At 37.7% G+C, this 22,443-nt stretch overlaps 1 protein-coding gene and 2 long non-coding RNA genes across 3 annotated transcripts in view; all 3 read right to left on the bottom strand.

Moving 5' to 3' along the window:
- The window catches only part of LOC121657163, a 9,202-nt gene extending 5,300 nt beyond the window's left edge, over positions 1-3,902 (bottom strand). Inside the window, exons 1-3 of the mRNA XM_042012555.1 lie at positions 2,030-3,902; positions 485-577; positions 1-59 (exon numbers count right to left, since the gene is read on the bottom strand). The exon at positions 1-59 is cut by the window's left edge and continues 19 nt beyond it. Of these exons, the coding sequence (XP_041868489.1) occupies positions 1-59; positions 485-577; positions 2,030-2,241 (364 nt within the window). The 5' untranslated portion in view covers positions 2,242-3,902. The remainder of the gene's footprint in view (positions 60-484; positions 578-2,029) is intronic.
- Positions 3,903-17,453: 13,551 nt separating this feature from the next.
- LOC121657196 lies at positions 17,454-18,093 on the bottom strand. The gene is made up of 3 exons (XR_006013531.1): positions 18,061-18,093; positions 17,743-17,787; positions 17,454-17,470 (listed from the first exon to the last, which is right to left on the bottom strand). It is a non-coding gene; the product is annotated as an uncharacterized LOC121657196 (long non-coding RNA).
- Positions 18,094-18,775: 682 nt separating this feature from the next.
- LOC121657191 lies at positions 18,776-20,596 on the bottom strand. Its single transcript, XR_006013526.1, has 3 exons — positions 20,336-20,596; positions 19,713-19,804; positions 18,776-19,054 (listed from the first exon to the last, which is right to left on the bottom strand). It is a non-coding gene; the product is annotated as an uncharacterized LOC121657191 (long non-coding RNA).
- Positions 20,597-22,443: the final 1,847 nt, after the last annotated feature.

Raw genomic sequence — 22,443 nt, 5'->3', positions numbered from 1 at the left:
ATCCATGAGGCTTTGTTGTGTCTGCTTTTGCAAGTTCCGATGTTGCCTTGTCTCCTTGCCTTAGGAATTAAAAAATGCAATTATGATACAGTGTATAAACAGTGTGTGCACCTATAACAACTTGCAATTCACATAATATCAAGACTTTAAAAAGTGACTGATGGAATATTTCACTTCACAAAAGATAGATAGATAGATAGATAGATAGATAGATAGATAGATAGATAGATAGATAGATAGATAGATAGATAGATAGATAGATAGCAAGGGTGTGGTGTGATAACATGTTTGCAGCCTGGTGACACATTAGCTGCAAACTCTTATCTCTTCCATTTTGGGTCAGTGTCTACCTACATGCAATGATTCATCGGTATATGCCCAGTATTAATGGAGAAATTAATTTCACAAACAGATAGACAGGGGTGAAAACATCCTGGTAAATTCAAATTATATGAAGATGATATACATCTTGTGTTACACTTACTCGTCTGTATCACTTGATGCAATGCTTGATATGGTGTCTGCGTGCCAAACACCTCTCTTCATTGGCGTTGATGTTTGAGGACCTTTTTCAAATCTTATAAAAAAAAAGGAAACAGAAATGACTGACTAAAGTAGATAGAATGTTTCTGCACTTCACAAAAAAGTGACATACTGTAAATAATAGTGCAAGTTAGCAGATGTCTCAATGTCAATTCCGTTTTGAAATAACAGAAAATGTGAACAACCAAGCAAGCAAATCTCATTTCTGCCATAAGTAGATGTGAGTGTCAAGACGCGCAGTATGAATGTAGCTAGGACATACCTGCTGAGCCTGTGACCTCACGTGTGACGCTTTGCACTAAGCATTTAGGAAAGTGAGATACACAGACCAAACCAAACTTTACTCAGGATGTATCCAGAGAAGGAAAAGGATGTGTGTTCATACAGTGAAAAAAAGTCTTTTGATAATAAAACACAGACACTGTGTTATGATCAAAACATTGACGGCATGTGATATATGCGCTCTGTCGCTCCAAGTTCCACCCTGATGCCACACGCATGATACGCGCACACACAGATGACCACACTTCCGTCAGCTGATAGAGAGCGCGTCGGAAAACACTTCAACCAGCCAAAACGTTTTTTACGCTCTCCTAGGAATATTGAAACAGTAGCGGGCCATCAAGGAGCAGTTCCAGTGTTAGTAGAGAACATCATGTCCATCACGCGAAAGTGCACTAGCGGAATTTGCCGTCATTGTAATAATTTCTGAGTTGTATTACAGCTTAAAATAGATCCAGGTTTCTTATTTGTGGGTTTTATTACATTTATTCCAGACCTGCGTGGTGTTGGATGTATTCATGCTTTTATCAAACCGGTTAGCCACTGCTGAACTTCTGCGAGAGACCTGTTCGCGGCCAGTGCAGGTCACGTGACACAGACCGGGGACAGCAGCAGTACAAACATCTTCACCTCTTATCCAGATTTTCTGCTTAATTTTTTTCTGACATATTAAAAGAATATTACATTAATGAAGAAAATACATGGATTAAGTCCAACATATACCATGTTTTACAATCAGTTTCTGTTTCCTTGCTTCTGGTCTGTGTCGTTCTTCGCCATATGAGATGTCTAACGTGCCGGCTGTAAGACCCCCTCCCCCTCCCCGCTTCTCTTGACTTTTTATCAATGTGTTTTTATACTCTGAGTTTGGGTAAGGAGGGAATAATAAAAAAAATGAATATACAGACAGTCGCACACAATAAATTGTTGGTCCATGGTCGCACATTGTTACATGTCATCGTCTTTCTTCGTTGTAGGAGAACTACCTTTGTAGTCATGACAACGCCTAACACGGCGGCTAATGGTCATATCACCGTTTATCTACAAGTTGAGGGACAATATAACGTTTGTACTCACAGAACAACGTAACAGCAGGCTATACAACCGAGGAGGACCCATTAACCATAAAACTTAGCATCGAACCATTTTAATTACGACCTCTTGGTTACAGCTAACTGCTAACTGTGTGAAAGTTCATACTTACCGGTCGAGAAGAAATGTTGCCAACTCTGCGTCAGACTTCAGTCCTTTGTTGTTACGAAGCTGTCTCCAGCGCGTGAAGGCGACGCCGATATTTATTCTAGTTTTCCCACGCTTCTTGTCATATAGCTTTTGTGACTCGTAGCGTACTTTTTTCTTCTTACCAGAAGCTAACTCTGGCGGTGATATTGGTCGCTTTGAAGTGGTTTCATCCATGCTTTATATCAAATAGACAAGCCAAGGTCAATTTATCTAAACTTCTCTGGAAGCTCTGCTCTCACAAATTCACGTGAAGATTGGTGAGGCAATTCAGTCGAAACACTGCCACTGTGCGAAGCTCCACCTCTTCTTCCCTTTCTCTCAACTAATGTAGGAATCGCTTCTGAGCTGTACATTCGAGCTGCTCTGCTATAAATTGTCTTATACTCACTCTACTGGTGGAAAAAAGGTACTACAACTTTTACGGACCGTAAAAAGTTTAAAAAGAACCAATAACTTTGTAATTTCATAAAATATCACATATGAAATGATGGCAAATGACATGTTTTTAAACTTTCTAATTATGGTATTTGTTATTTTTTACATGAATTTATATTGAAAATCCTACAGATTCTGCCTTTAACTTGCTCTAATCTCCAGAGTTTTAATGCAAAGAAACAAACGTGGGTCTCGTGAGTTTGATGCCTTGTTGTTCCTGTGGTGGGAAAACTGTGTCGATACATGTGAGGGTTTAATAAATAAGGAGGCTTAAAGATGGATTCCTGCACTTTCAGTTTGCATTTTCCCTTCAGCAGTTTCAGAAAACGGAAATAATAACAATGATAAAAATCATTGTCTGAAGTAGGACTTTTATCACAAGTCAGCTCTTCAAATACATTTATTCAGCGTTTCAGCAAATTCGTCTAAAATCATTCAGCATTCACACTTTCTCCTGGAAAACAACCGGCTAGTTACTGTTTCTGAGTGGGTTTTCTCCAGCTTCCTCCAGGCATGCTGGGTAATCCAGGTGTATCCTGCCTCTGGCCTGGTGCCGCCATCAGACACTCCAGCCTAGCAGGAGGCTGAGATGACCATTCCTCAGGACGTTTTACGGCTCCAAACAGAGAAGCAGCTTCTGGCTGCTGTTAGAGACCTGGGAGAGCTCCGTTATTTTGGTCCTGGCAGCTCTTTTTCACCCTCTCGGGCCAGAACACTCAGTCCTGGACTCAACGGCAGCTGAGGCTTCTTTCACCAGAGGCTCAGATTTCTTATAAATGACTGCTTTTGCCTCGTCTCCAAGCTCTGCTCGAGCTGAGAAACAGCAAACAGGTGTCGCTCCTGAGGGGGAAACTCACCTGTCACATGGGGGAGCACTCAGAGAGGTGACCTGCAGTACCTCCAGCAAACAGCAGGGCTGAAAGCTGGAAATTACGTGTCATGAAAGCTTCAGAGGAACTCTGCAGAGGTTGACGTTTCCTTGGCTTACCACAAACATTTCCTGTGAAGTATTTGCAGGCTCTGAAATTACAGCTTTGTCTCTCCAAAAGCTGCAGATGGAAAAGTGGATCCGTTCTGAGGCAGAGGTGGCTTCATTAGTACCAATTTAACTCAAAGTCACTTCACTATTCACATAGTTTCATGTCTGCATGTGCTTCCAGCAGATGATGTGCACCAGCTACAATCTGCTGTCAGTCTGACTGAGCTCCTCCAGAGAAGGATGAAGTTCTCAGGTATTTTAAATATTAGACAAAAGACAGATAAGGACACACAAACACAGAGTTTCTGTCCCTGATGAAGCATCTGCATCTGCCCATCAGGGTCAGTGGAGACTACAAACACCCAAAGTTCTGTTAAGTTAGGGTGTGTGTATATGTCACATCCAGAAGTTTGCAGATGACACAGCCATCGTGGGGTGTATCAGGGATGATGGAGAGGATGAGTACAAGAATCTGGTCAGTGACTTTGTCACCTGGAGTCAGATGAACCATCTCCAGCTTAACACCTCAAAGACTAAGGAGCTGGTTATTGACTTCAGGAAGTCCAGCCCACAACCACGTCCAGTGACCATCAGGGACGACAAGGTGGAGATTGTAGACAACTACAGGTACCTCGGGTTGTGGCTGGATAACAAGCTGGACTGGACATGCTGTACAGATCACCTGTACAAGAAGGGCCAAAGCCGTCTGTACTTCCTGCGAAGACTGAGATCTTTTAACATCTGCAGGAAACTCCTGTGGATGTTCTATCAGTCTGTGTTAGCTAGTACGCTTTTTTATGCTGTTGTCTGCTGGGGGGGTAACATGACAAAAAGGTGTGCTAACAGGCTGGAAAAACTCATCAGGCGGGCGGGCTCTGTGGTTGGTATGAAGCTGGACTCCCTGGTGACAGTGGCAGAGAGGAGATCACTAAAAAAAACTACTGGCTCTTGTGAATGATGCCAGTCACCCTCTGCACACTGTCATCAGTGCACAGAGAAGCCTGACCAGTAACAGGCTGCTCCTCCCCAAGAGTAGGACCAACCGGCTCAGAGACTCCTTTGTCCCCCGAGCCATCAAACTGTACAACTCTGCATTAGGCAGGAGGGGGAGAAGGAGGGGGGAGAGGGAAGGGGAGAAGGAGGGGGGAGAGGGAGGTGTGCAGTCCGCCTGATACAACACATGCACAATAACCCATACAAACAGTTGCTATAACTTATACGTGCAATAGTGAACTGGGAATCTGTTCCACCTCTACTGTGTGCAATGCTTGTTTATATTGTTTTATTTACCTTATCTTATTGTTATTTATTGGATTCTATTTGTACTTTTCTTGCAACTTGTTGCCTCTATTTTGCTTTGCACCTGTATTTATTGTGTCTTGTGCTTGTCCTGCTTTACTGTTGGTGTTGTATTGCTGCTGGTACCCAAATTTCCCTGAGGACTCTCCAAAGGGATTAATAAAGTATTTCTATTCTATTCTATTATACATATACATATATATATATATATATATATATATATATATATATATATATATGTGGGGAAGTTACGACCCCCGGTTGCTGATTCCGGAATCTTACCGCCCGCTGCAGGGCTTCGATTAGAAAGCTGACGAGTCGTTGAAGAAGGTTTGACACTTTATTACAGCCGTAGGCACGCAGGTGAACAGCATGTACATGCAGCGTGGACAGGCAATGGATGGCAGTGAAAGCAGGATAAACAGGGTAGGCTGTTTTAGGCAGTTTCTGGAATACAACAGAAAGTGGAGGTACTGGTCACAATCTCTTATCACATAACAGGTTATTGACATCATTACGGCCCACAACGTAGGAAGAACGCGGAACCGGAAGTTAGCAGCTACGGTACATAGCTAACGGCTGATCCACAACATAACATCGGCCGCAACTCACATACACACAAGTGTAAACATGTATCCGACGAAACAACACTAGCAGTCATACCAGGTCATATTCATGCCCTACTTTCTTCAGATATGAACATAACTTACGTAATCAAGGACTGCTTAAAGCGCTGAACGCATCGTAAGAACTACGTGGCGAACCGGAAGCGGAACTACTCTAACTAGTACAACGAAAAACACTTCCTTCAGCATAAAACACAAGTCTGTCACTTGGAGAATTCACAACAATATATATATATATATACCCAACACCCAAAGTTCTGTTAAGTTAGAATATACATTATTATATATATTAGTGCTGGGCAACGATAACATTTTTAATCGCGATTAATCGCATTGTTAAATGCAAAATGTCTCTTTCCTTTAAAAGAAGGCCTGCGGCTATATAAAGAAAATACAGTAACTTTTGGTTTACTAACATCAGGGGTTTCCAACCTAATTTATCTTTCTTATCATTAGGTTGAAAAAACCAGGGACTTTTTTTTTTTTTTAACTTTACATAATTTTCCCTCCGAGCTTCTCACTCTATCTCTAAGGGAGAGCCCGGCCACCCTGCGGAGAAAACTCATTTCAGTTTGTATTCGCGATCTTGTTCTTTCGGTCACTACCCACAGCTGGTGACCATAGGTGAAGGTAGGAACGTAGATCGACTGGTAAATCGAGAGCTTTGCCTTTTGACCCAGCCACCAAGCACTTGCCTCCATGTACCACCTCCCGGCCTGGCTCCAGAGGGGGGCCACGGTGAACCACGTTAAGCAAGGGAAGCCTGCGTCCATGTTTTTTCATCAGCACAGGGCTGTTTTGAGCCACGCTTTGTCTGGTCCCTCCCCTAGATACCTGTTTGCCATGGGTCATCCTACCAGGGGCATAAAGCCCCCGACAACATAGCTGCTAGGATCATCAGGACACGCAAACCCCTCCACCACGATAAGGTGGCTGCTCAGGGAGGAGTTATTTTTATTTAATATTTAATATTATATTTATTCTTTTTTTATTTTTAAGGTTTGAATATCTGTGAACACTAATTGGAACAGAAAAGAGATTCTGATGTTGTTGAAAGAATGTAAAGAATCATGTTGGAGATGAAGACTCATGTTGAAAGAAATCTACATTGTGAAGCAATCCTTTCTCACACTGAATTAGAAATATTTTAGAAAAATATACTGAATTACAAGGTTTTACAGAACATTGTAGTCGTGTAAACTTAACATGTAAGGTTATAATTACATGATTTTAATTATAATAGGCCATGATCTAAAGTGGGTGTTGTGTGTGTTGTTCTGTGATTAGATTATTGGAGCCACCACACACACTACGATCAAAAGGGATTTTTTTATCTTCACTATGAGGTCTCGATCAGATAAAACATCTCATAAGATTTAAAAGTGTGTGTGCACCAGGCTGAAGGCTGGCTCTCTGTCTGTGTTAGGGGGCAGGTTAGTGTAGCAGGGTGCATGGGAAAATAAGTTTGCTTTGTTAGTTGGTAAAAGTGAAGCATTAAGTTACATTATGTTTCTCTGCATTTTCCCGTGTATATTTAGCTGAAACCTGCACTGTGTGCTGCCACCTTTTAGCCACTCTGGTCACACAACTTACACACACGTTACTACGAAATTCAATATGAATTTCAATAAATTCAATATTCTCCTCTAATGTGTTTAGTTGTGATTTATATAAAGTTTTATAGAAATCTCTAAAAGTGTTATTTATTTATTCGTTTGTTTGTTTTGTTTTTATTTGGTTTTCTTAACAGTAAAGTAAATAAAAGTGTTATTTATTTATTCTTTTGTTGGTTTTTTAAACAGTAAAATAAATAAATAAAAGTGTTATTTATTTATTCTTTTGTTTGTTTGTTTTTGTTTGTTTTTTAAGCAGTAAAATAAATAAATGAAAGTGTTATTTATTTATTCTTTTGTTTGTTTTGTTTTTATTTAGTTTTTTTAAACAGTAAAGTCAATAAAAGTGTTATTTATTTATTCTTTTGTTTGTTTTTTGTTTGTTTTTTAAACAATAAAATAAATAAATAAAATTTATTTATTCTTTTGTTTGTTTTTTTAGTTTGTTTTTTAGCAGTAAAATAAATAAATAAAAGTGTTATTTATTTATTCTTTTGTTTGTTTTTTTAGTTTGTTTTTTAAGCAGTAAAATAAATAAATAAAAGTGTTATTTATTTATTCTTTTGTTTGTTTTTTTAGTTTGTTTTTTAAGCAGTAAAATAAATAAATGAAAGTGTTATTTATTTATTCTTTTGTTTGTTTGGTTTTTAGTTTGTTTTTTAAGCAGTAAAATAAATGAATAAAAGTGTTATTTATTTATTCTTTTGTTTGTTTGTTTTTTGGTTTTTTAAGCAGTAAAATAAATAAGTAAAAATGTTATTTATTTATTCTTTTGTATGTTTTTTTAATTTGTTTTTAAATCAGTAAAATAAATAAATAAAAGTGTTATTTATTTATTCTTTTTTTGTTTGTTTTTTAGTTTGTTTTTTAAGCAGCAAAATAAATAAATGAAAGTGTTATTTATTTATTCTTTTGTTTGTTTGTTTTTTAGTTTGTTTTAAGCAGTAAAATAAATAAATAAAAGTGTTATTTATTTATTCTTTTGTTTGTTTGTTTTTTAGTTTGTTTTTTAAGTAGTAAAATAAATAAATAAAAATGTTATTTATTTATTCTTTTGTTTGTTTTTTTATTTAGTTTGTTTTTTAAACAGTAAAATAAATGAATAAAAATGTTATTTATTTATTCTTTTGTTTGTTTTTTTAGTTTGTTTTTTAAGCAGTAAAATAAATAAAAGTGTTCTTTATTTATTCTTTTGTTTGTTTTTTTTGTTTGTTTTTTAAGTAGTACAATAAATAAGTAAAAATGTTATTTATTTATTCTTTTGTTTGTTTGTTTTTTAGTTTGTTTTTAAGCAGTAAAATAAATAAATAAAAGTGTTATTTATTTATTATTTTTTGTTTGTTTTTTTAGGTTGTTTTTAAGCAGTAAAATAAATAAATCAAAGTGTTATTTATTTATTCTGTTTTTTGTTTGTTTTTTGTTTGTTTTAAAGCAGTAAAATAAATAAATCAAAGTGTTATTTATTTATTCTGTTTTTTGTTTGTTTTTTGTTTGTTTTAAAGCAGTAAAATAAATAAATAAAAGTGTTATTTATCTATTCTTTTGTTTGTTTTTTGTTTGTTTTTTAAGCAGTAAAATAAATAAATAAAAGTGTTATTTATTTATTCTTTTGTTTGTTTTTTGTTTGTTTTTTAAGCAGTAAAGTAAATAAATAAAAGTGTTATTTATTTATTCTTTTGTTTGTTTGTTTTTTAGTTTGTTTTTTAAGCAGTTAAATAAATAATTAAAAATGTTATTTATTTATTCTTTTGTTTGTTTGTTTTTTAGTTTGTTTTTAAGCAGTAAAATAAATAAATAAAAGTGTTATTTATTTATTCTTTTGTTTGTTTTTTTATTTAGTTTTTTTTTTAAACAGTAAAAGAAATAAATAAAAATGTTATTTATTTATTCTTTTGTATGTTTTTTTAATTTGTTTTTAAATCAGTAAAATAAATAAATAAAAGTGTTATTTATTTATTCTTTTTTTGTTTGTTTTTTAGTTTGTTTTTTAAGCAGCAAAATAAATAAATGAAAGTGTTATTTATTTATTCTTTTGTTTGTTTGTTTTTTAGTTTGTTTTAAGCAGTAAAAGAAATAAATAAAAGTGTTATTTATTTATTTTTTTCTTTGTTTTTTTAGTTTGTTTTTAAGTAGTAAAAGAAATAAATAAAAGTGTTATTTGCTTATTCTTTTGTTTGTTTTTATTTTGTGTTTTTAAACAGTTTTTTGTTTTTTGGGCTGTGGTTGATGTTTTTCTGGATCTCTGACAGAGGAGATGGTTGTTTTCTCCTTGTTTGTTTTTATTTTGTTTTTTTAAACAGTTATTTGTTTTTTGGGCTGTGGTTGATGTTTTTCTGGACCTCTGACAGAGGAGATGGTTGTTTTCTCCTTGTTTGTTTTTATTTTGTTTTTTTAAACAGTTATTTGTTTTTTGGGCTGTGGTTGATGTTTTTCTGGACCTCTGACAGAGGAGATGGTTGTTTTCTCCTTGTTTGTTTTTATTTTGTGTTTTTAAACAATAAAATAAATAAATAAAATTTATTTATTCTTTTGTTTGTTTTTTTAGTTTGTTTTTTAGCAGTAAAATAAATAAATAAAAGTGTTATTTATTTATTCTTTTGTTTGTTTTTTTAGTTTGTTTTTTAAGCAGTAAAATAAATAAATAAAAGTGTTATTTATTTATTCTTTTGTTTGTTTTTTTAGTTTGTTTTTTAAGCAGTAAAATAAATAAATGAAAGTGTTATTTATTTATTCTTTTGTTTGTTTGGTTTTTAGTTTGTTTTTTAAGCAGTAAAATAAATGAATAAAAGTGTTATTTATTTATTCTTTTGTTTGTTTGTTTTTTGGTTTTTTAAGCAGTAAAATAAATAAGTAAAAATGTTATTTATTTATTCTTTTGTATGTTTTTTTAATTTGTTTTTAAATCAGTAAAATAAATAAATAAAAGTGTTATTTATTTATTCTTTTTTTGTTTGTTTTTTAGTTTGTTTTTTAAGCAGCAAAATAAATAAATGAAAGTGTTATTTATTTATTCTTTTGTTTGTTTGTTTTTTAGTTTGTTTTAAGCAGTAAAATAAATAAATAAAAGTGTTATTTATTTATTCTTTTGTTTGTTTGTTTTTTAGTTTGTTTTTTAAGTAGTAAAATAAATAAATAAAAATGTTATTTATTTATTCTTTTGTTTGTTTTTTTATTTAGTTTGTTTTTTAAACAGTAAAATAAATGAATAAAAATGTTATTTATTTATTCTTTTGTTTGTTTTTTTAGTTTGTTTTTTAAGCAGTAAAATAAATAAAAGTGTTCTTTATTTATTCTTTTGTTTGTTTTTTTTGTTTGTTTTTTAAGTAGTACAATAAATAAGTAAAAATGTTATTTATTTATTCTTTTGTTTGTTTGTTTTTTAGTTTGTTTTTAAGCAGTAAAATAAATAAATAAAAGTGTTATTTATTTATTATTTTTTGTTTGTTTTTTTAGGTTGTTTTTAAGCAGTAAAATAAATAAATCAAAGTGTTATTTATTTATTCTGTTTTTTGTTTGTTTTTTGTTTGTTTTAAAGCAGTAAAATAAATAAATCAAAGTGTTATTTATTTATTCTGTTTTTTGTTTGTTTTTTTGTTTGTTTTAAAGCAGTAAAATAAATAAATAAAAGTGTTATTTATCTATTCTTTTGTTTGTTTTTTGTTTGTTTTTTAAGCAGTAAAATAAATAAATAAAAGTGTTATTTATTTATTCTTTTGTTTGTTTTTTGTTTGTTTTTTAAGCAGTAAAGTAAATAAATAAAAGTGTTATTTATTTATTCTTTTGTTTGTTTGTTTTTTAGTTTGTTTTTTAAGCAGTTAAATAAATAATTAAAAATGTTATTTATTTATTCTTTTGTTTGTTTGTTTTTTAGTTTGTTTTTAAGCAGTAAAATAAATAAATAAAAGTGTTATTTATTTATTCTTTTGTTTGTTTTTTTATTTAGTTTTTTTTTAAACAGTAAAAGAAATAAATAAAAATGTTATTTATTTATTCTTTTGTATGTTTTTTTAATTTGTTTTTAAATCAGTAAAATAAATAAATAAAAGTGTTATTTATTTATTCTTTTTTTGTTTGTTTTTTAGTTTGTTTTTTAAGCAGCAAAATAAATAAATGAAAGTGTTATTTATTTATTCTTTTGTTTGTTTGTTTTTTAGTTTGTTTTAAGCAGTAAAAGAAATAAATAAAAGTGTTATTTATTTATTTTTTTCTTTGTTTTTTTAGTTTGTTTTTAAGTAGTAAAAGAAATAAATAAAAGTGTTATTTGCTTATTCTTTTGTTTGTTTTTATTTTGTGTTTTTAAACAGTTTTTTGTTTTTTGGGCTGTGGTTGATGTTTTTCTGGATCTCTGACAGAGGAGATGGTTGTTTTCTCCTTGTTTGTTTTTATTTTGTTTTTTTAAACAGTTATTTGTTTTTTGGGCTGTGGTTGATGTTTTTCTGGACCTCTGACAGAGGAGATGGTTGTTTTCTCCTTGTTTGTTTTTATTTTGTTTTTTTAAACAGTTATTTGTTTTTTTCGGGTCGTGGTTGATGTTTTTCTGGACCTCTGACAGAGGAGATGGTTGTTTTCTCCTTGTTTGTTTTTATTTTGTTTTTTAAAACAGTTATTTGTTTTTTGGGCTGTGGTTGATGTTTTTCTGGACCTCTGACAGAGGAGATGGTTGTTTTCTCCTTGTTTGTTTTTATTTTGTGTTTTTAAACAGTTATTTGTTTTTTTCGGGTCGTGGTTGATGTTTTTCTGGATCTCTGACAGAGGAGATGGTTGTTTTCTCCTTGTTTGTTTTTATTTTGTTTTTTTAAACAGTTATTTGTTTTTTGGGCTGTGGTTGATGTTTTTCTGGACCTCTGACAGAGGAGATGGTTGTTTTCTCCTTGTTTGTTTTTATTTTGTTTTTTAAAACAGTTATTTGTTTTTTGGGCTGTGGTTGATGTTTTTCTGGACCTCTGACAGAGGAGATGGTTGTTTTCTCCTTGTTTGTTTTTATTTTGTGTTTTTAAACAGTTATTTTTGTTTGTTTTAAAGCAGTAAAATAAATAAATCAAAGTGTTATTTATCTATTCTTTTGTTTGTTTTTTGTTTGTTTTTTAAGCAGTGAAATAAATAAATAAAAGTGTTATTTATTTATTGTTTTGTTTGTTTTTTTAGTTTGTTTTTAAGCAGTAAAATAAATAAATAAAAGTGTTATTTATTTATTCTTTTGTTTGTTTTTTTGTTTGTTTTTTAAGCAGTAAAATAAATAAATAAAAGTGTTATTTATTTATTCTTTTTTTGTTTTTTTAAACAGTTATTTGTTTTTTCGGGTCATGGCTGATGTTTTTCTGGATCTCTGACAGAGGAGATGGTTGTTTTCTCCTTGTTTGTTTTTAACTGATTTTAGCCGGGAACCTTCCAGATTTGTTGCCATGTTCAAAGTTTTCCAAATGAAGTCTTTGCACCAAGAATTGTGTTTTTCTCTCTGTTATTTCTTTAAGTTCAAGTTGAGCTTTCTTTATGTGGTTCGGTGTGTTCTTGTGGGGAGACGTGGTAATCTACTCTAAGGATTTCATTCTGAGTTCTAACTCTGAAATTCTTGAAGTTTTCTTCTTTTTCTTATGGGAAGAAAAGGAAATTATTTCCCCTCTCATTACTGCTTTTCCTGCTTCCCAAAGAACAAACGCTGAAGTTTCTGTATGTTGTTTTCTGGATATAAAGATGTTTCTCTTTTAATGCAGAGTTTCAGTGGTGGGGCTGCTGTCTGGTGGGAGAAAGCTTCGTGTCTTTCATGTGTTTGATCTACAGCATGGGAAGCACTCAGATATGTTTGAAAAAAAATTGCCAATTGGCTTGAAAAACATATCTTTGAAATTCCATTCACCACCACACCATGAATCTGTGTTTGCAAAAGAGAATAAATTCTCTGAGCTTTGTGTGGGACTCGATTCCTGACAGACAGCAGCTGCTGGGTCATTTTGTCTGTTAAATTCAGTATTTGACTGGATGCAAACAGCCTCTCGCTGTGATGAAATGGCGTCTGCGGAGGGACTTACCGTTTCTCTCTGTGCATAAATAACTTAGCAATTCCTTGTAAATATTGGCGGTATGACACACGAGTCATTAGATTCAGTATTTGACTGGATGCGAACAGCCTCTCGCTGTGATGAAATGGCGTCTGCGGATGGACTTACCGTTTCTCTCTGTGCAGAAATAACTTGGGGATTCATTGGTAATATTGGCGGTATGACCCACGAGTCATTAAATTCAGTATTTGACTGGATGCGAACAGCCTCTCGCTGTGATGAAATGGCGTCTGCGGAGGGACTTACCGTTTCTCTCTGTGCAGAAATAACTTGGGGATTCCTTGGTAATATTGGCGGTATGACCCACGAGTCATTAAATTCAGTATTTGACTGGATGCGAACAGCCTCTCGCTGTGATGAAATGGCGTCTGCAGATGGACTTACCGTTTCTCTCTGTGCAGAATTCACTTGGTTAGATTGTGGTGGTGTGACCCACGAGTCATTAGATTCTGGACGTATGGGATCCCTTGTGATAAAGGCATGCTGAAGAGCTTCACTTGGTGTGATACGTTTCTTTGGATCTATTTCCAACATCTTCTTGAGAAGGTCGATGAAAGCCAAAGGGTCCTCAGGGTCATTAGGTATCTCACGCAACTCTGGCAGCTCATCTAGAGAGTTTATGTTGTTACGACTATCTTCACGTCGTCTGCGGGCATAATATTCCTCTGGTGTCTTTAGCCGCCACGGACAACCAGTAGAGTCTTGGGAGGGAGTGAAATATTTGTTTCTATTTAATCCATTTACAATTAAATGATTCGGGAGCATTCCTTGCAGCTGCACGATGGTTCTCAACATCTCATATTCAGAACTCATAGGATACAGATCCTGACAAGTAAACAATTGAGCCAAAACGCAGCCAAGAGACCACATATCGATTCTTTCATCGAGTGGAACGCCTAAAATGACCTCTGGAGACCTGTAACCAAGAGCCTGACATTCCTGTCCCACTGGCAGTTTGGATTTCGTTGTAGCGAGGCCAAAATCGATCAATTTTGCTTTAAAAGGATGCAACTGATGATTTACAAGCATTATGTTGTCAGTTTTGATGTCAGTATGGATAATTTTCTTCCTCTTTAGAGCTTTTAAAGCCACAAACATCTGCTGAGCTATAAGTCGGATCCCAGAGATGGGCAGTGGCGTGAAGCCGCTTTCACTCATAACTTGAAATAGATTTTTGTCCAGTAATTCAAATGCAAAGCAGACTTTATTACGGTGTTTAAAAGCTTCATAAAACTTAACTAAATTGTTTCTGTCAGGATCGAGCTGTCTGATTTTCTTTAAGATTTTATATTCGCCTTCCGCTGCATTACGATCTTGTTCCTTTAAAATTTTAACGGCTACAAGTTCCTGCGTGTCCAGTTTTGTGCACCTAAACACCTCTCCGTAACTTCCTGAGTCCTGGGATTCCTCGATCCGATAACCGCCGCATCTGGTAGGTATAATCACTGCCATTTTCTCTAAATGTTGTCTTGTTTTCAAAACTTGTGTTTCCGTTCTGTTGCCTGAGAGCAAATGAGTAAACTCTGTTAGAACGCGCCGTTTATAGACACGCCCTGCCTTTGATGCGAAACGATGACGTGTTGTTATGGTTGCCACGGCATTGCCACGCCCCCTGCCTTTGATGCAAAAGGACGTGTGACGTATTGCCTTGGCATCGCGCCCCCATCACCCCCACCCCTCCCCCCGCCACACCTCACACACAAACACACCCGCGCGTGCGCACTACTGACCCCACAGCAAGCAGCATCCTCCGGACTCCGGACGGGTGGGACCACAGACGTGATGAACAGACGCCGCTGCTGCTACTGACGAGCCGTAGCGCCGCCATCTTGGACCGGTACCGACTCAACTCACTGACCGGCGCAATAACGTGTCCGTTAACTCTCAATACTAATCTGATGTTAAAGCTTTCTTTCCAGTTTTAGTCCAAATATCACTGAAACTATAAACACGCCCAAGTATACACACACACACATCTCTCTCTCTCTTTATATTCACACTACTTTGGACCACGAGTCCGCAATAAAGAAATACTACTACTACTAATGTATAATATAAAGCAGAAAAGTCTACCACTTTAATGAGAAGAGACAACAACAAATACAAATCAGTTCATTTCTATGTAATAGATAGACAGACAGACAGACAGACAGACAAACAGACAGACAGATAGCTAGATAGATAGATAGATAGATAGATAGATAGATAGATAGATAGATAGATAGATAGATAAATAGAGGAAAACATAAATAAATCAGAGTTTAAATATAAATCATACATGTACATAGGATGTACGATGTATGATTAGAGTAAAGGAAAACATACAAATCATATATAGAGTATCAATATCATTCTGTAAAAGATAAAAGATACCAGAGAAATGGAAAATGTTTACAAAAGCTGTGTAGAGAACGGATATACTACACAGAGAAAAAGAGAAGCATTTAAGTCTGTAGGAAGCTCAGAGAGTAAAATGGAATGTAAATGTACAATCTCAAGTTACCACATGAACACATCCTCCCATCTCAAACCATATTAAGAAATGTACAAAGTACCACACCGACGTTCTACAGCTAAACCCCTGAAAGAGGACGGTTTTCCTACATGTTTTCCTCATGCCAGCTTTCTGCAGGTCAAGGGTGGTCAGTTTGGCAACGTGGTGCAGCCTTATGTTGAGAAACACAGACACAACCAATGAGAACAAGTTGGACCGATGGTTGTCAATCCCAAACTGTGTCTACTCAATGTGCTCCAACCTCTTCCCGCTCCGGCCTCTTCCCATTTCGTCGTCTTCACGCTCCAGCCTCCTCCCGTTCCGGCCTCCTCCCATCCTGACCTCCTCCCTTTTCAGGCCTCTTCCTGTTCCGACCTCCTCCCGTTCCGGCCTCTTCCCGCTCCAGCCTCTTCCCATTCCTGCCTCCTCCCATTCCGACCTCCTCCCGTTCAGGCCTCTTCCCGTTCCTGCCTCCTCCCGTTCCGGCCTCTTCCCATTCCGACCTCCTCCCATCCCGACCTCCTCCCTTTTCAGGCCTCTTCCTGTTCCGACCTCCTCCCGTTCCGGCCTCTTCCCGTTCCTGCCTCCTCCCGTTCCGTCCTCTTCCTGTTCCGACTTTCTCCCGTTCCGACCTCCTCCCTTTTCAGGCCTCTTCCTGTTCCGACTTTCTCCCGTTCCGACCTCCTCCCATTCCGTCCTCTTCCTGTTCCGACTTTCTCCCATTCCGACATCCTCCATTTTCAGGCCTCTCTTCCGCTCCGGCCTCTTCCCGCTCCGACCTCCTCCCGTTCCGTCCTCTTCCTGTTCCGACCTCCTCCCGCTCCGGCCTCCTCCCGTTCCGTCCTCTTCCTGTTCCGACTTTCTCCCGTTCCGACCTCCTCCCATTCCGACCTCCTCCCTTTTCAGGCCTCTCTCCCGCTCCGGCCTCTTCCCGCTCCGGCCTCTTCCCGGACTCTGTGTGTGACTGTTGACACCTTTGGAGCTGGCTTTGTTGACTCCTAATTCCAGCAGGGAACTGGATCAGAGATGGACCAGGAAAACCTCCTATTTCCAGCAGGAACTGGATCAGAACAAGACAAGGAAAACCTCCTTCTTCCAGTGGGAAATGGATCAGACCTGGATCAGGAAAACCTCCTTGTTTCAGCGGGAACTGGATCCGATTGGGACCAGGAAACCCTCCTAGTTCCAGTGGGGAACTGGATCATATCTGGACCAGGAAAACCTCCTTATCCCAGCAGAAACTGGATCAGATCTGGACCAGGAAAACCTCCTAGTTCCAGTGGGGAACTGGATCATATCTGGACCAGGAAAACCTCCTTCTCCCAGCAGAAACTGGATCAGAACAGGACCAGGAAAACCTCCTAGTTCCAGTGGGGAACTGGATCATATCTGGACCAGGAAAACCTCCTTGTCCCAGCAGAAACTGGATCAGAACAGGACCAGGAAAAGCTTCTTGTTCCAGCAGGAACTAGACCAGATCAGGACCAGGAAAACCTCCTTGCTCCAGCAGGTACTGGATCAGATCTGGACCAGGAAAACTTCCTTGTTCCAGTGGGAACTGTATCCAGTTGGGACCAGGAAAACCTTGTAGTTCCAGCGGGAACTGGATCCGATCAGGACCAGGAAAACCTCCTAGTTCCAGCGGGAACTGGATCAGATCTGGACCAGGAAAACCTCCTAGTTCCAGTGGGAACTTGATCAAATCTGGATCAGGAAAACCTGCTTGTTCCAGCAGAAACTGGACCAGATCTGAGCCAGGAAAACCTCCTTGTTCCAGCAGGAACTGGATCATATCTCGACCAGAAAAAACCTCCTTGTTCCAGCAAAGAACTGGATCAGAGCTGGACCAGGACAACCTCCTAGTTCCAACAGAAACTGGATCAGATCTGGACCAGGAAAACCTCCTAGTTCCAGCGGGAACTGGATCCAATTGTGATAAGGATATCCTCCTAATTCCAGCAGGGAACTGAGTCAGAGCTGGACCAGGAAACCCTCCTTGTCCCAGCAGAAACTGGACCAGATCTGGACCAGGAAAAACTCCTTATTCCAGCGGGAAATGGATTAGATCTGGATCAGGAAAACCTCCTAATTCCAGCAGGGAACTGAATCAGAGCTGGACCAGGAAACCCTCCTTGTTCCAGCAGGAACTGAATCAGAACAGGACAAGGAAAACCTCCTAGTTCCAGCCGGAACTGGATCAGATCTGGATCAGGAAAACCTCCTAATTCCAGCAGGGAACTGGATCAGAGATGGACCAGGAAAACCTCCTAATTCCAGCAGGGAACTGGATCAGATCAGGACAAGGAAGACCTCCTAATTCCAGCAGGAACTGGATCAGATCTGGACCAGGAAAAACTCCTTATTCCAGCAGGAAATGGATTAGATCTGGATCAGGAAAACCTCCTAATTCCAGCAGGGAACTGGATCAGAGCTGGACCAGGAAACCCTCCTTGTTCCAGCAGGAACTGAATCAGAAAAAGACAAGGAAAACCTCCTAGTTCCAGTCGGAACTGGATCAGATCTGGATCAGGAAAACCTCCTAATTCCAGCAGGGAACTGGATCAGAGATGGACCAGGAAAACCTCCTATTTCCAGCAGGAACTGGATCAGAACAAGACAAGGAAAACCTCCTTCTTCCAGTGGGAAATGGATCAGACCTGGATCAGGAAAACCTCCTTGTTTCAGCGGGAACTGGATCCGATTGGGACCAGGAAACCCTCCTAGTTCCAGTGGGGAACTGGATCATATCTGGACCAGGAAAACCTCCTTATCCCAGCAGAAACTGGATCAGATCTGGACCAGGAAAACCTCCTAGTTCCAGTGGGGAACTGGATCATATCTGGACCAGGAAAACCTCCTTGTCCCAGCAGAAACTGGATCAGAACAGGACCAGGAAAACCTCCTTGTTCCAGCGGGAACTAGATCAGATCAGGACAAGGAACCTCCTTGTTCCAGCCGGCACTGGATCAGAACAAGACAAGGAAAACCTCCTTGTCCCAGCAGAAACTGGATCAGATCTGGACCACGGCTACAATGCTAAAGAGCCACCTAATATTTTTAAACTTAGATATGATAACATGCAGGTTTTTAACAATTTTTCAGTTTTTATATTTCTATATGTATAAATGTATGTGTATTCTAAAATAACTGAACTTTGGGTGTTTGTAGTTGTAGTTAGTTAGTTAGTTAGTTAGTTGTAGCAGGGTGGCCATGCTGTGCTGGGGTCCTGATTACGAGCTGTAGTGATTCTTGCCGGATGTTCTGAGGTCTTTAGATGCATCTCTCTGATTTTCCTTCTCTGCCCGGCTTGTTGTGTACTGTGTGGCTCTTCTTGGACTGGAACCACGTTGAAAGTCACGTAAATCCCTTTCTTCCTCATTCTGACGCTCGGGTTGAGCCTCAGTGCGTCCACTCCAGCAGAACAAATGCTGCCATGCGATTGGCTGATTGGATATTTGTGTTAACCAGAAGGTGAACAGGTGGACCTGAGAAAGTGGAAAGTTTGTTGTTAGAGTGGAAAAGCCCTGATTCTGACGCTGGAAAATTCTTAATGTAAAGGAAAATATAATAAAATACCTTGAATGTATGGTTTATGTAGCAATTCCTGTTATAAAAATATAAGGGAACATATGGCCGACATTAACATATTTTACCACACCCTGGATCTTTAGTAATAAAATACTTTTTCCTATGTTGTCCTGAATCATCGCTCAGCTGTTTGTTGTAGTGAAGTAGAAGAATAAAGTGACTGAGTTGCATTAAAGTTAACAAAACTCTTTAACCTTCCCATAAAAAGACCAACGGAGAACTTCTTCCACATTTCCTATTAATATAAAAGTTTTTTTTTTAAAAAGCAAACTGCCATCTAAAGAAGCCAGCTCTGTTCTGATTGGTCTATATACAGAATACAGGATACAGAAGTAGAAATACCACAGTTCATGAACCAATAAAACTCCACTAAGCTACATAAATGCTGTTCCTAAACGAGAGTGTAAGGAGCATTTTATCTTTTTCTGTGTGATACTGAACAATAATTGGAAATAATAAAGTAAGTTGTTCCGTATGTAGACACCGAATAAAGATGTCTGCTCTTCCATAAAAATCATCCAGAGGAATGAAGCAGGCCCTGCTTGGTGGTTTTACCTGAGCTCCTGCAGAGTCTGGATGTTGTTCTCCATCAGCACGATGGCGCCACCTTGTGTTCAACATGCTGAAGGACATCCAGCACAATGAAGCTGAAAAACATTAATGAGGAATCTTAATTTTTCAGTCTGATGGCGCTGATCTGGTTTGGAGGATGTTACTGATATCAGCCTGTCACACATGCTAAAAAACTCTCCACACCAGCACACTCTGCACACTAAAGACTGACAGAAGACCCTGGATTGGGCCAGTCTGCACGCGTGACGTTCAAGAGTGGCTTTTTAAAATGAAAAATAAAATGAAAAAGAACATAACCTGCGACATTTTAAAGTCAATATCCACAATGAAGACATCTGTCTAGTGACAGAATATCTACACTGAGGACGAACTAGCTCCTCAACTCTTAATTAACCAGCGTAAAGGAAGATTTCAGAAGCAACTAAAAAATCTGAGCTGCTTTAAATCAGAAATGACCGACCAAGTCATTCTATATTTAACACTGACAGTCCTCATAAAACACATAAAACAAATTTTCTCAATATACAACAAAGCCCTAAAAATGATGGATAAAAAGCCAGTTCAGTCCCATCACTGCTACTTACTACAGAATATGATTTATTAACCTTCTGAAGCTTCGTGGCTCGATGCTTTCTGAAAAGAATCTTCAAATGTGTCAATAAATCAGCACCAAGGTCGCTTTCAGGACTTTCCCAACAAAGAAAGACCTGAACCAGGACCTGAAAGATGCATCTGGACCTTCAGCTGATCCATCTACTGTTGCATCAGCCATCAGAGATGGTCTCCAGTCAAAAAGCCGTTCTTAAGGAAGGGAAACAGGGAGAAAAGAAGAGCTGGAAGAACTGGAAACAGGTCTGATGGAGGGATGGATCCTCCACAGAACCTGGACCTCAACAGGTCTGATGGAGGGATGGGTTTTCCTAGAGCCTGGACCTCAACATTATCAAAGCAGTGTGGGATCATCTGGACTGAGAATGGAAACATCCGAAGGGGAGCTTTAGAAAGTCCTTCAATGAGCCTGGAGAATTACTTCTGGCTCCTATAAGAAACGACAAAAAGCTTCTCTACGAAGATTCAGACTGGAATGAAGAATATAAGACGAGGTTAACACAGTTCCGGACATGTAGTCACACGGCGTACACGCAAAGACAACTTCCGGTGTTGTGTCGAGGCCAGTTTGCCTGTCCAGTTGCATCCCCCTCCAGCTCCGCGACCGTCCAAAGGAACGACACCGGGTCACATGACTTGTCGGGAAATTTCGTTAGCCGATTTTTAATGTAGGAAACAATCTGAGGAAAACCTGTGTTCTTTTTCTGTTTCTTATTTTTCGTTTCAAGGAAAAAACGAACATCCTGAAAGTTCACGGACTCCTAAATCTTGAGTTTTCTACAACATTCTGGCATCACGTGATTACACTTGACTTTCTCGTGATGGCGGTAGGAAACAATATGGCGGAGAAAAACAGGACATGTAAAACTATAAATGTGACTGGTCTGCATGCCATTTTCATTAATACTAACAACAAATAAGAATAACAATACAATTAAAAATAAAAACGTTTTGAACAAGCTTTTCCGTGGTACCTATTTTTGGAGTCAGTTAAATACGCCATAAACTACCGTTAATCTGACGGTCGTATAAATGTCGGTTTGATGACGCTCGTGCCACTGTAACCGTTTGCTGCTCAACATATTCCCAGCATGTACCGTTAGTCTCTCAACTCCACGCTAAATGCTCGGTTTAAACGGCTTTTATAACAAGTCAACGTTTACATGGGGACTAAACGGCACCTGTGGGCCTGTGAAAAGGAAAAAGTTGGTAATTCTAGCACCACTCCTGGTCTTTTGAAGGAAAGGAATGTGAAAATGTTTTTTTTTAAAAATGACAGTCTTAAATCATCTCACACACCACATTTTGTTTTATTGGTTAAAGATTTTAATACCCCCTCCCCCTCAAAAAAAAAAAAAAATCAAATTACAGATTAAGATTTAAAAAAGGGGTTAAACACCAAGGATGAGTACTTTTGTAAGTCCCCATGTCATATTTTCTAAGTAGAAACAATAAATCAAACAAGACGTATTCATTTGATATCAAACTGTCTTTTCTTCTATTATTTTCTCCCCTTATCCCAGTACAATGGGAGACAGAGGGTTCCAGTTATCAGACCCCTCTGGAACTGGCTACCAGTTTGGCTTCAGGTATCCTCTAGTCCTGCTGCCAGAAGCACTGGACTCCTCTCTGCCCTCTTTACCCTCCATAAACATCTGACGTTGTTGTCATTACTTTGTGTTTTTCTTCTTCTTTCTCAGCAGGAATCCCTGGATTAGAGTTCTGCTGCTGGTTGATCCTCTTTCCTGACCTCTACCCCCAACTGGTCCAGGATAGATAGTCATCCTTCCTGGTTCTAAAGGCGGTTTTCCTTCCTGGTTCTAAAGGCGGTTTTCCTTCCTGGTTCTGGATCTGATGGAGGTTTGCCTTCCTGGTTCTGGTTCTAAAGGCGGTTTCCTTCCTGGTTCTGGATCTGATGGAGGTTTTCCTTCCTAGTTCTGGATCTGATGGAGGTTTTCCTTCCTAGTTTTGGATCAGATGGAGGTTTTCCTTCCTGGTTCTGGATCTGATGGAGGTTTTCCTTCCTGGTTCTGGATCTGATGGCGGTTTGCCTTCCTGGTTCTGGATCTGATGAAGGGTTTCCTTCCTGGTTCTGGATCTGATG

This window comes from Melanotaenia boesemani, chromosome 17 (genome assembly GCF_017639745.1).
Source record: "Melanotaenia boesemani isolate fMelBoe1 chromosome 17, fMelBoe1.pri, whole genome shotgun sequence".
Classification (NCBI taxonomy): domain Eukaryota; kingdom Metazoa; phylum Chordata; class Actinopteri; order Atheriniformes; family Melanotaeniidae; genus Melanotaenia; species Melanotaenia boesemani.
Note: the sequence above shows the minus strand (reverse complement) of the source record. Positions and strands in the feature narration are given on the sequence as shown.